At 37.6% G+C, this 14443-nt stretch overlaps 1 protein-coding gene across 1 annotated transcript in view; it reads right to left on the minus strand.

Moving 5' to 3' along the window:
• Positions 1–14442, minus strand: part of Parg (Poly(ADP-ribose) glycohydrolase) — a 60523-nt gene extending 46081 nt beyond the window's left edge. Inside the window, exons 1-2 of the mRNA XM_089635796.1 lie at positions 14406–14442; positions 14085–14242 (exon numbers count right to left, since the gene is read on the minus strand). Of these exons, the coding sequence (XP_089491922.1) occupies positions 14085–14238 (154 nt within the window). The 5' untranslated portion in view covers positions 14239–14242; positions 14406–14442. The remainder of the gene's footprint in view (positions 1–14084; positions 14243–14405) is intronic.
• Position 14443: the final 1 nt, after the last annotated feature.

A 14443-nucleotide genomic window follows, 5' to 3' on the forward strand; every position in this document is an offset into this window, starting at 1 on the left:
ATGCTAAAAGTAATATATTTTGTTTTGGTTATGTTTAAGGTTAAAAGGTGTTGATCAAGCTAAATTTTGACTGCACTCAATCCCGCCTCTCACTTAGCATAAGTTTTATCCCACGCATCACCAGCAAATACCAAAACAGTGTCATCTGCAAACACAACTGAAGTACCCGAAAACGGCAGCTTTCAAATAATAATAATATTAATCATTATCTAAGAAAGTTTGCACATTACAACTATAAATACATATTATGATGTTGTGACAAAATGATGTTATCATCTCCTCCGGTATCTAGCTCAGAATCATACCTAAATATATTGCTGTTTTATACTTACCTCTTCAGCAGTATACTCTGCCTTCTCACCAATTCGGGTTGCTTGGGTGGGGATTAGGGAGGTGAATTTAATTATGAACATCTAATAATTATAAGTCTTGATTTTAATAGGGTTTTTCAAGGGTTAATACTAAATCTAAATTATACTTAGATCTACTTACATCTATAACTTAACTAGTTGTCATATGGTTCGGATTACTTCTCCACTATTCACATTGTCATTGTTCACGGTTACTACACTGTTTTCACTGAGTTGGTTCTGTTCGTTGGCCTTGTAAGGCCGAAGTCCTAGGTGGCAGCTTCTGCAGTTCTGCAGCTCAGGCCCTCCCGGCCGCGTCTGATCACCGCACTTTCTTAAAGGTGTAAAGTGTAAGGTTTAATGTAAAGTTAAGTTAATTATAAAGAATAAATTATAAAAAAAAACAAGTACCAAAGGTAAAACATGTCAGTATCACCCATGTATTAGTTTCCCATGTGTGAAACCGCTGTACCGGAAATTGGACAATGTAGTTGCGCTTATACATACTGTGTCGAGTATTGTGTTGTGATGTCACTAGCGAAAAGCAATACCTCGACATCGTCGAAGCAATTTGTCATATCGTTGATGAAAATGAGGAATAAAACCGGACCAATGTAAGTTTATATCCCTATCTAGAATAATGGGATGTCAAAGCGCATGAGACTATTCATGCGCTTTGACATCGCATTATTCTAGACAGGGATATAGACTTACATTGGTGTAAGATAAGAATTAAAAATTCCTCCGCTGCTCATCTTACCAGGGAATTCCTGCGTCGAGATGAGCAGCTTTACAATTATATTCAATCAAATAAGTTAAGTACATAACACATACATAGATGGTTTACATAGAATATTTATTATTTTGATTGTTCCATTTTAGATGGCCAATTATCAAGCCGAGATATCTGATAATGTCTACACTTTCCGAAGATGGCTGATTTACAGAGGAAATGCTAAAAGTAATATATTTTGTTTTGGTTATGTTTAAGGTTAAAAGGTGTTGATCAAGCTAAATTTTGACTGCACTCAATCCCGCCTCTCACTTAGCATAAGTTTTATCCCACGCATCACCAGCAAATACCAAAACAGTGTCATCTGCAAACACAACTGAAGTACCCGAAAACGGCAGCTTTCAAATAATAATAATATTAATCATTATCTAAGAAAGTTTGCACATTACAACTATAAATACATATTATGATGTTGTGACAAAATGATGTTATCATCTCCTCCGGTATCTAGCTCAGAATCATACCTAAATATATTGCTGTTTTATACTTACCTCTTCAGCAGTATACTCTGCCTTCTCACCAATTCGGGTTGCTTGGGTGGGGATTAGGGAGGTGAATTTAATTATGAACATCTAATAATTATAAGTCTTGATTTTAATAGGGTTTTTCAAGGGTTAATACTAAATCTAAATTATACTTAGATCTACTTACATCTATAACTTAACTAGTTGTCATATGCAGTGGCGGCCGGTGGTCAAAATATGTGGGGGTTCACCGGATTACAACATTAAGTCATAAAATAAATTAAATAAAGGTACATACCTATTTATAAAGAAGTTCTATTCTCTGTTCATTTTGTTTAGCAAAGACCTCTATCAATGCTTAACACTGATAGTGCGTTCAGTCTGTCCTGGCTCAACGTGTTAAAAGATTTTATTCTTTTTAACGTTGAGAAACATCTTTAGCTTTCAACTGAGGTCATTCCAAAGGTCACGAATGGTGCACAAAAGTTTTAGTAATTTCACAGTCTCGGGAAAGTCTTCTAATAAACAAGTACTATAAAAAAGTTGTAAAATTGATAAAGCGCCGTTAGCTTTTGAAAAGTCGTCGCGGGCGTAAATTGCACAGAGTTTACCTTTTAGGTACTGAACTTTATTTAGGAAGTCATACGTTTTAAGCGTCACATTGAAATCATGTTCTGGGAAATTTGACCTGTATCGATTTTTATTAAATAGCTCATTATGGTGTTTACCTTAGGCACGGTAGCCTGAATCCAATTGCATTCTGATATCAACTTTTCCTAAAACCTTTAAGCTCAAAACTTTTTGTAAATGTAAATGATAAGAATTATGTTTTTTGATTTTTTCAGAAAGGTGAGTTACATCAGTAACACCGCTGATTGTCCAAACTGAATCAACATCGTAAATTAAACACGTAAAACAAAATAAACTATTCAATTGATCACATGCACAGAGCTACAAGCTTTGTTATACATTGTTTTGTTAAATGATCGAGTAAACTTCTTCGATCCAGATTTGCACCTTGTTTTATTATCAGTTCAGGTTTTAGGTGGACCGGCATTTTTTATTATCACTTTGTTTTCAAAACTCGACCTATTATTCTTAATGTATTCCACATTCAAACTCATTCTTAATTTATACGTTGAACAAACACAAAAGTAATCATAAATTAGTATAACATGCAATTGATATGCCTTATTAATAATTGATATACAAGATCGATATAACCTGCAATTAAACTTCAAAACTTTCTCAGAGTAAGAAAAGTTTTAAATTCAAGAGACAATGCCTGGCAACGGCGAGTACTGACTGAACTGATAATAAGTAATCTGACCATCACTCATTTCTTAATGACAAGTTTTATCCTGTATGCTTGTATCGAAGAAGCGTAACATTCGCTGAAAAATAGCAGATGGTAAATTTAAACAACGATATCGACAATAATATCAAACATACGCGTTTTAGTTTAACTTTCTACTGAATAAACCGTTCCTTCTGATGTGGTGGTAAAACTCCGAACGCCGTTCTTGATATGGTATTATTTGCAAAGAATAGTATGTAATGGTATGGACCCACGCTTTCGACTGTTCCACAGAATATGCGACAAAGCAGTTAAATTTTGGATCGCAATCGAAAACGAACTGCTACGAACATAGGCACAAGTCAAAGTCGGTCTGCAAGTTAAGCGCGCTTAATAAGTAGGTACCTTTTGAATGAGATATTATAACCGAACCGAGTTTCGTATTGTGATTAGCCATGTCGGAAATCTTGTTGGTTGTTCGGCGCTCGGGAGCACATATTAGCTGGCCGCCACTGGTCATATGGTTCGGATTACTTCTCCACTATTCACATTGTCATTGTTCACGGTTACTACACTGTTTTCACTGAGTTGGTTCTGTTCGTTGGCCTTGTAAGGCCGAAGTCCTAGGTGGCAGCTTCTGCAGTTCTGCAGCTCAGGCCCTCCCGGCCGCGTCTGATCACCGCACTTTCTTCGTCTCCCGCCCAACATTACGTCGCCGGGCGGAGGATAACACTTGAAAATCACTTTCTCTAACTCGACTGTAACTTCTTCATCCGCCGCCCAGCATCACACCGCTGGGCGGGGAGCGCGTACTTCACCACCACTCCTGTCTCGATCTCCTCTCTCTCCCGCCTCGATCTTGACTGCCTTTCTTTCTTGAGCTCGTAGGACCTGTCGCCCTACCCCGCACTTCTCACTTCTTTCTTTACAACCCCCGTCTGTCAACACTTTCTTTGTCTTTGGGCGCACACTGCGGGACATACTTAGTTTAACGTTCAAATTTATTTGTGACGAAATTTGATTCGTCACAACACCCCCTTCGTTACAAAAGAAAATTATGGTTTCCTACAAACATAATTTTCTATTTCCTTTTTCCCATATGACAACCTTCTTAACTCTAAACATGGTAAATCTTAAATTATAAACAATTCAATATTCTAAATTTAACATTTCTTATCATTACTTATCCTCATCATTTTTTTCTTCTCTTTTTCATCATATCTCATTTTCAACGACAATCCTTTTCGCTACACGCTCTTTCAAACCCACAACAAAACTCAAGTCAAAACATTTAGCCTATCAACATAAAATAACATGAAAACAATAAAAGTGACAATAAAACACATTAAAATCAACGATGAATACTAACACCTCGACTAACATAACACTTCTTATTTTAACCAAGCGATCCAATCCTCTCCAGACACTTGAGGATATAAACCCTTTCAATTTTTGTTTACTAATTTCTTCACAAGCATGTGACCAAAAACTAATGACAAGATTTTAAATGACAACATGAAATGACAACATAATTAATGACAATATTAATGACAACATAAAATTTTCAAAGAATCAGGATAGGGAAGGAGTTGGGAATTCATACCTACCACTTCAGTTTAATCTCCCCTCAGTTCTGCTGGCATGTCTGAAGTATAATAGAATTCCATACTTACATACGCATAACTCCTTATCAATACACGTTGATCACTTAAACCTAAACCTTAGTTGTACTTTGCAAAAGAGGCCGTTACTAATCTTTATTCACTCCTCATTTACCTAAATCTATTAACGCCTACATCTTCGATAACAAAACAAGAAATCCGGTGTACATACATAGTACATCTGAAATGAAATGAATGATAAAAAACTAAACAATATATGGTAACAGAGTTGTAGTGTATCTCCCGACGTGATACACAATGGAAAATTGAGCGCCAGATAGTTTCTATTACACGGTGAAACCACCAAAACCGGATACTCTGTCTCTCATTCAACCGCTTTTAAGATGCAACCTCAACATGTCACATTTTATCATTCCTGCTGGCTAATGCTTCAATGCATCATCCCATTTTATTTAAATTTTTCGCACTTTTACATATTTTACGGTCTTTTATCACGCGCGCAGAATTCTTTTCAGATATCGAGACTTTTAGGTACACACATACTAATTTCAACGAACGCGCGTATTTGTTCCACTCAAATCATGGAACGTTCAGTGCTTGCTTTCGTTTTCGCATTTTCGCTCGTGGACGCACTTCTACCAATACCGGTCTTTTATCACGCATGCAGACTATTCAGATATAGAGACATTTAGGTACTCTCATAGTAATTTCGTCAAACATGCATATTTGTACCACTCAAATCGTGGAACGTTCAGTGCTCCTTTACGTTTCCGTTCGCATTTCACATTTTTTAATTTGTGGACGCACCTCTACCAACACCGGTCTTTTATCACGCACGCAGATTACTTTTTAGATATGGAGACATTTAGGTACTCTCATACTAAGTTCATCAAACGTAAGTATTTGTACCTCACAAATCGTGTCGGTGGTAAGTGCTCCAATTCGTAACTAACGCAGTTCGTCATCACATTCGCACGCGCCCTTTTATTTTCTCATCTGCGCAGACTACTATCCGAAACATTGCGAGACTTTAGATACAAGATAATGTACGGTTTCGCCGAACGAAGATATTTGTTCGCACGCGCCCTTTTATTTTCTCATCTGCGCAGACTACTATCCGAAACATTGCGAGACTTTAGATACAAGATAATGTACGGTTTCGCCGAACGAAGATATTTGTTTTTCTCAAATCGCGTTAAGTGAATGCGCCTAACCCTTTCTCTCCCCTCTCTATCGGTCGCCTTCTGCCATCAATTTTTAATTATCGGATTTTTACCGAACACATAAAATTGATCGAAATTGTGGTATGAAAATGAATTTCTCCGAATGACATATATAAAATACATTGTTATTCTTATGCCGTTCATACACAGCAAATCTACATTGCTGACTCTACTCACCACAATCTTTGGTTCGATGAGCTGTCAACGGGATAAATATATATTCCTTACTCGGGGTCAAACACCCCTGCCTAAAACTCAACAAAAAATGAACTCGAATGCGTACCCTAAAATCATTATCCTTAATACATTTTAACAAATAAAAAATAGCCACTTGACATCACCCGCCTTACTTGTGTTCTATAAAATATAAAATTCCTGAAAATATCTATCGGTGATAAGAGGGTTAACAATCTACAGGTACCTACAGTCCCGAATGTGTCAAAACGCCGAGTTTGTTTTATAATGATTTAACTGCCCCCGACAAAAAATAGCACTTGACATGAGACGCATATTACACATCCGACTTCGTCACAGTACATTTGTTTACACTATACAAAAAACGAAACACCCAAGCAACGGTAACTCGAGACAAAACATGACATGAGCGAGAAAAATAACACAAAATTCAATATAAATTAGAACATGCAAATATTTACCTTTGTTCAGGGATGGGTTTTAGGAATGTCAATAACATTAGTGATAGATATAATAAAATATCTAAAACCGCTTCACATTGGGCGCCATTGTGACAATAATCACGTTAACATCTCCTCCGGCATCTAGCTCAGAATCATACTTAAATATATTGCTGTTCTTATACTTACCAATTCGTGTCGCTTGGGTGGGGACTAGGGAGGTGAATTTAATTAAGAACTTCTAATAATTATAAGTCTCGATTTTAATAGGGTTCGTCAAGTGTTAATGCTTAATCTAAATTATACTTAGATCTACTTACATCTATAACTTAACTAGTTGTCATATGGTTCGGATTACTTCTCCACTATTCACATTGTCATTGTTCACGGTTACTACACTGTTTTCACTGAGTTGGTTCTGTTCGTTGGCCTTGTAAGGCCGAAGTCCTAGGTGGCAGCTTCTGCAGTTCTGCAGCTCAGGCCCTCCCGGCCGCGTCTGATCACCGCACTTTCTTCGTCTCCCGCCCAACATTACGTCGCCGGGCGGAGGATAACACTTGAAAATCACTTTCTCTAACTCGACTGTAACTTCTTCATCCGCCGCCCAGCATCACACCGCTGGGCGGGGAGCGCGTACTTCACCACCACTCCTGTCTCGATCTCCTCTCTCTCCCGCCTCGATCTTGACTGCCTTTCTTTCTTGAGCTCGTAGGACCTGTCGCCCTACCCCGCACTTCTCACTTCTTTCTTTACAACCCCCGTCTGTCAACACTTTCTTTGTCTTTGGGCGCACACTGCGGGACATACTTAGTTTAACGTTCAAATTTATTTGTGACGAAATTTGATTCGTCACAATGTATATTGTACATTGATTTGTAACTTTTTTCTAAGTTTATAAAATTAACAGAAAAATACAAACATAATATGATGAAGGTAAAAAGTAAATAAAAGTACAGTTAGTTGAGGTTTCTCAAATACCGCGACACTAGGCTAGCCTGTGTTGAGGATACCCATACTTGTATTAGGATGTATACGCTCCATAGAGTGGTGACTTCAATAACTGCGAATTTGGGTGAATGCACCGGTAAAGGCCCTATTCTTATTTTTGATCCAAGTTTTTACATTATCTTTTGTTTTGTGAATCACATTGTTTTATAATGTCTGTAAGAGTGTTGTAGAGTCTTGTCGCAAAGTATTTAAAGTTTCGATGACCAAACGTAGTATGGGTTATCGGTGTTTTTAGTAAGTTTTTGTTTTTGCTTCGAGTACATCGTTTATTTTAACTTTTTTCTTAGTAATTATTTATATTTGAGTACATTTGAATAAGGATAGTTTTTGCATATAGCTGCCAAACATTAAGCACATTAATAATATTAAAAATAGGTTAAAGTCTGAAATTATTGATAGACTAAACATTATTTTTTAAATTGTTTTCTGAGCCTTTATGATTGGGTCTATTGCAGATGAAGTGCCCCCTCCCCATGCTATTTTACCATACTCAATAATAGATTGGGTCTATTGCAGATGAAGTGCCACCTCCCCTTGCTATGATACCATACTCAATAATAGATTGGCAGACTGCAAAATAAATCATTTTCAGGTGTTGTAAGCCGAGAAAGTTTCGTATGATTCTGAAAAAGTGCATGGTTTTTCTTATTTTGTTTGCAATTATTTGAGTATGGAGATTCCATTTGAGATATGGATCAATGGTGAGGCCGAGGTACTCCATCTGAGTAGAGCGCTCAATGTACGGACACTGACAACATTCGTCGGAATTCAAACATGAGTGTATTCTAATGGAGGCATCGTCAGGAAGTTGACCAGTAATATTAATGCTTGATGTGACATATTTAGTTTTCTCGGTGTACATATAACATATTCAAATATAGTAAACTAGCTGTTGCAATCAAATATTTCTTTTTTAATATACTTTGGCGATGTGACAGAGGAGCAAAGTGCGGGACGAAGCGGGGGTCGGCACGTGACAATCTACGAAATGCAGTGTTTTGTCTAAACTAGTGTGATAATTGTCTCAAGGTGAATGGTCGTGCGTAAATTATATTCACGAGTACTTGTTGATAAACCTTTTTAAGTGAATTAACATGATTTCTAGAAGACAAAATTTAAAATGTCCGATATTTGGTGTAAGTGCAGAGTTAAAAGAGAATATCCTACCTACGTATGAAAATGTGATGAAATTCTACGAATGGGTTCGACAAGACTTAAAATTAAGGAATAACACAACTGAAGAACCTACGTTTTTGGAAATTTCCGAAATAGTTTGAACGAAAATTGAAGAATTGTGAATAAAATCTTCTATTCCAATTGTCACACACAAACTAATCTTACAGTTACTAAAAAGTTATCACTCGAAGTGTTATAATTTGAAAAAGTCTTTGAAGAAATTAAGGAAGAAAAGTTAAAAGAGTTCAGAGTACAAAGTAGAAAATTTTTGAAATAGCACGAGGCATTTGTTTACCTATTTGGATCGCCCTACTGCAGGACCTAAATCATGTGCAGGTCAAATTGGTAAAACATTAGAGATATGCAAGACGCTGCCGTTGGCAAACTTTGAGAAGATAGAAGGTGAACTACCTCCACAAATATCCACAGATCTCAGTACAGACCAGAAATATATAAAAGAAATGACTACTGCTGTCATAAATAGATCCTGCAGGGTTTTTCTAGGAGGGCGAAAAAGCAAAAAAATACCCCTCAATAATGGCCTTGCCCAGGGCTCAGTGCTGGCCCCATCGCTATTTAACATCTACACTCGAGACCTCCCTCACACTGAAGGCAGAAAATTTGCTTACGCAGATGACATCGCCGTCACAGCTCAAGCCAAAACCCTTAAAGCAGCAGAAGATATCCTCAATTCTGACCTAAAGGCTTTGGAAGAATATTTCCTCAATTGGCGACTAAAGCCAAATGGGTCGAAAACAGTTGCGACAGCTTTTCATCTTAGCAATTCACAAGCGGATGCCAAACTCTGTGTTCAGTTTGATGGAAAAAATATTTACCATGACCCCCACCCCCGCTATCTCGGAGTTACTTTGGACAGGAGCTTGAACTACCGGCAACACATGGAAACAGTGGGTAAAAAAACCAGGACAAGGCTTAATTTAGTTAATAAGCTAGCTGGAACTAGCTGGGGATGCGACGCCAACACGCTCAGAACAGCATCCATTGCCCTGGTTTTCTCAACGGCTGAATACTGTGCTCCAGTATGGGCTAGAAGCGCCCACACTTCCATGGTAGACGTTCAGCTTAATGCCACAATGCGAACCATCAGCGGGACTTTAAAATCTACTCCTCTCCCTTGGCTCCCCGTACTTGCAAACATAACCCCGCCAAACATCAGGCGAGAAATTGCAACACTGAGGGAATACAAGAAGGCGCTGCAAAAAAGCGCAATACCTCTACACGAAGATGTCGTCTCCCACCCGGCATGAAGTCCCGAAAGCCCTTCTGGGTGGAAGGAGAGAGACTCCTCCGACTACCTCTCACCCCAGAAGATAGGTGGAAACTTGAGTGGCAAACGGCCAACGTGGGAAATGCCCATCTCATACAGGACCCCACCGAGAGACAGCCTGGGTTCTCACTGCCTCGCAAAACCTGGTCCGCCATCAATAGGTTAAGGTGCTTCCATAGCCGCTGTGCCCACATGATGCACAGATGGGGCCTTAAAGAGTCGGCGATGTGTGAATGTGGTGCGGTGCAGACTACCGAACATGTGGTCAACGAATGCCCGCTCCATTCATTCCCCGGCGGGATTGATGAGGTCCACATGGCGACGCCTGAGGCCCTAAAATGGCTCGCAGATCTAGATGTCCCCCTCTGACCCCCCACCATACGAAAGAAGAAGAATAGATCCTGCACTCCTGATCTATTACAGAGAAGCCCAGGTAAACTACCCCATGCCCGCTGGTTGACAAGAGCTAATCGCATACTGCATTTGTATATTTCTACAGAAAATCCACAACAATATCTTGTGACTTTAGCAACATTTGTCGTATCATATCATACGCTCCTGTCTGGTTTGCTATCAAAACACATTCATCCTGCAAAGATGGTTCAAATCATTTATGGAAGCTTATAAACAGCACTAGATATTTGTCCAACGAGTTGTTAGCGATAGTGGACCCTGTTATAATTCGAAATAGTTATTTTGCTCATCCAGAAAACTTGTTGTTGAGTATGGTAACAGATTCACGTAGGCACATTAGAGAACTCGCCTCAAGACGCATTTTAAAAGCTCGTCCAGTTAATAAAAATTCTGTTTCGCGCATTTTTGAGGTGCCAAAAGTGGACTTAAATGCATGTTCTTACATAGACATGATTGACTGGCAACAAAATATATACGAACCCCCAATACTGATGAATATTTCCGATGAGCAGTTACAAGATCCCATTGAAAATGGAGAAGATACAGTGTTGGAGTTTATGAGACTGCTTTGCCACACCCAGGATGTGGAAAGATCTGTAAAAGTTGTGACAGAAGCAGCTCTAAGTGTATTCGACAAGATAAGACGAGAAGGATTTATAAAATCAAAAATTAGCTTCTCGTAAACTCATGCCAAAGTTTGAGCCGAAAAGGGATTTTGCTTTAAAAATTGATGTTATTCATACCAACATAACTTTCTGAACCTGTGTTTATCATTTAATGCATAATATATTATATTTATTTATTATTTTGTTTATAGAGTGTTTAATACAAAACGTCTATAAAACCTTCAAAAAAATGTCTATGGCGGAAACTCAAGCTGGCGAGCTAGAACTTCCAAATTGAGAAGTATTATTTACAATTACATAAAGCAACTTTTACCTGGTTTTCCAATTCGAATTTCGAAAAAAAATCATATAAAAGTGTTCCACCCTAATGCTTATGTCCGTTTCAGTTTTTTTATAAGCAGCTAGCCAGGTGTCAGCTTCAAACAGTAAGACGGTGTCATCGGCAAAACTAACGATTTTCCTCTGAATAATAATGTTGCATAAGTCGTTTACAACAGGAACAAAGACGGAGCTAAAATGCTACCTAGTGGTATACCGTAGTTAGATGAACCGGTGTTGCTAAGTGTGTTATTTATTTTAACTTGTTGCTGGCGTCTATTAAGGTAGCTTTTAAAAAAGTTAAGTTCGTTTCCCGTAATACCGATTTCTTCAAGTTTGTTCATTAATTTATTGTGTGATATTGTATCAAAAGCTTTGGAAAGGTCTAACAAGATTGAATTACATTTTTTTCTTTTATCTAAGCTTTTAACAATAAAATCTGTGACAGCGGCAATAGCGTCCGAGGTACTCTTATATTCTTGAAACCCGTATTGATTTTATGAGATCAGTTTATGGCTCACGAGGAATCTTACCAGCTGTGAGTTGATGACTTCTTCAAATACTTTCGATAGGCTTGTTAGTAGGGTTATTGGTCGGTAATTATTTATGTCTGTCTTGTTTCCTGTTTCATGTGAAGGAATAACGATACCTTGTATGTTTGTTCTGGTTTGAGGGGAAGTGCCTTTAATAATGGTGAAATGTCTTTAATATCAAACAAAAATAAAATTGGAACTAAAACACTACCCTGAAGAACACAATATACAATTGATTTTTTTGAACTAATATGACCATTTATCGTTACTCTCTGTGATCTACTTCCAATCTAAGTTCTGACCCAATACACTATAGCTTTATTAACAATACCCATTGAGCTCAGTTATTATAGGAGTAAGCCATGGGATTCAGTGTCAAATGCCTTGGACAAGTCTAAAAAGACAGCCATTGCTTTTTTGTCAACATCTAGAGCTTCTACGACTGAGGTGATCATTTGTAATGATTTTAACGGGTTTTTTTATTTTTTTTTTGAACGGGCCCACTTTCTCTTTGATTCCTGGAATCCGTGAGCCGTGTTTGCGACGCTATCGCGGCGCCCCGCCGGGCCGTCTACCGCCGCTCGGCCGGTAGTGTCGGGCCGTGGTCGAACGTGACCACGGCCTTCCTTTGTTTGGGCACGATCCTCAGAACCGTGCCCGTGGGACGTAATGACGGCGTACCACCGGTCATTTGTGACGCTATGACGGAGCATGGCGCACGGCACGGCTTCCCACCATGTTTTGGCACGGTTCTAACAATCGTGCCCGAATTAAAATATGAATATGATTTTACCAGCTCTCACAATACTTCTCTGCCCGTATACCTCTAGCCAAGCTCCGACGTTTCGTTTATTGTTTTAACATTTTACATTACATTTTCATTTTTACATAATTTAGGGTTTACAGTTTAATTTTACATACATTTACAGGCAGTTTATTCAATTTAAGGACAGGCAAAGTTAAGGCAAATAGCAGATTTTAATATGGGGCGGCCACGTCCGATCCCGGAGCAGTACGTCCGTTACATATATATATATATATATATATATATATATATATAAGTCATTAACCTAATTTCTCTATTATTTTTGATAAGGTGTTTACCATAGGTCGATAGTTATTAACTATCGTAGTATATAATTAAAGAAGGATGGGATTTGTTTTTTAGTATTTTCTCCAATATGTTTGAAAACGTATTGAGTAGGTTTATTAGTAAATAGTTGTAAATGAAATTTTAAAATCCTTGTAATATTGGTATAACAATAGCTTGTTTGCGAGCTGTGGGGAAAACGCTTCCAGTTATAGACAGATTGACAAGGTATGTTAGAGGAATGATAAGTACTTTAAAGAGATATTTCATTGCATTGGTTGTGATTAAGTCCTCCAAAGATACATTTCATTTTAGGGAAGAAATAATGTTTTCGATTTCATCGGTGGTGATTTTTATGACTAGAGCTTCTTTCCCTGCTCAGAAGGTTCGTTTATTTGTATTGCTTCATCACATTGCATAGCTTACTTTACTAAATTCGGTTTTATATTTATTATAAAATTAATGAGAAATTCAAGAAATTGGTCAGAATTATCAGCGTATCTCCTGGGGACATTGTTTATATTGAACTGTTGAATTGTTGTAACTTTGGTAGATTTAGAACTGGTTATTACATTACAAAGAGAGATTATATAACTGCTTAAATGGGCACTTGATGTAGGACTACTTGTTAATGTTAAAAAAACAATTATGGTTATGAATAAATAACTTTTAAAATAAAAATAACTTTATCAACTTTTCTTGCTTTGTGAAAAAGTTTTTTGCTTTGTGATGGCATCATTTATTTTATTAAAATTTCCACAAACTTTGCTTACATCACATAATTTTTATAAAAACAATCTACATGTTTCGTGGGCAATTTCCTCTTCTACAGGATCACACTACTAATACTGTAATAATAAAAATTAATTTAAGAAATATGAAGAACCCCAGATGTCAATTTCAAGAGTGATCCTTCAAGAAGGATAAAACGTTTACTCTTGAGCACCTTCAGTACGGCGTTTTGTTGTTTGCAGCCATTGGAATAATGCTTTATTGCATCAATATTGTGTTTTCAGTGCATTTTAATTAATTGAGCTTTATTATATCCCGAATAAGGTAAGGTTGCAACATGAGATTTGTGAGTATAAGTTAAAATATTGCTGTAGTACTTATATAGGTACAGCAAGAGAGGACGTTATGAACAAGTATATTATGTCCTGTCTGTGCAATATTTCAAAACGGACAAGGATTCCGAACATCAGTATTTAACAACCTTCATTTCAAAAGTAATGTGCAACGCAACTTACTGGCTGTCCGAGCACTCTCCGCATTCTGCAAACATTCCTTCTTTACATCTGGGAGGTCGAAATCCATATCCGTATAAGGCATTTCACCTCCATTGTCTTCCCGGGGCACTGGTTCCGTCTTGATGGATACATTCTCTGGATTAAGTTGATCCATGGCTCTGTTGTGCACAAAACATATGTCTGAAACTTCCCAAAACTGAACCGTTGTTTTAACGGAACTCCAATTTGTATGAGATATGAATATTATCTTTAGGTTTTAATATTTTCCCAAGCAATGGAATCTACTGTAAAAATATTTTCAAATAAGGATATACTACTGACATTGAAGATAAGACGATTGAAATCGGTTTAGAGAATCG

This window comes from Hesperophylax consimilis, chromosome 9 (genome assembly GCF_061612785.1).
Source record: "Hesperophylax consimilis isolate HC1 chromosome 9, BYU_Hcon_1.0, whole genome shotgun sequence".
Classification (NCBI taxonomy): Eukaryota; Metazoa; Arthropoda; class Insecta; order Trichoptera; family Limnephilidae; genus Hesperophylax; species Hesperophylax consimilis.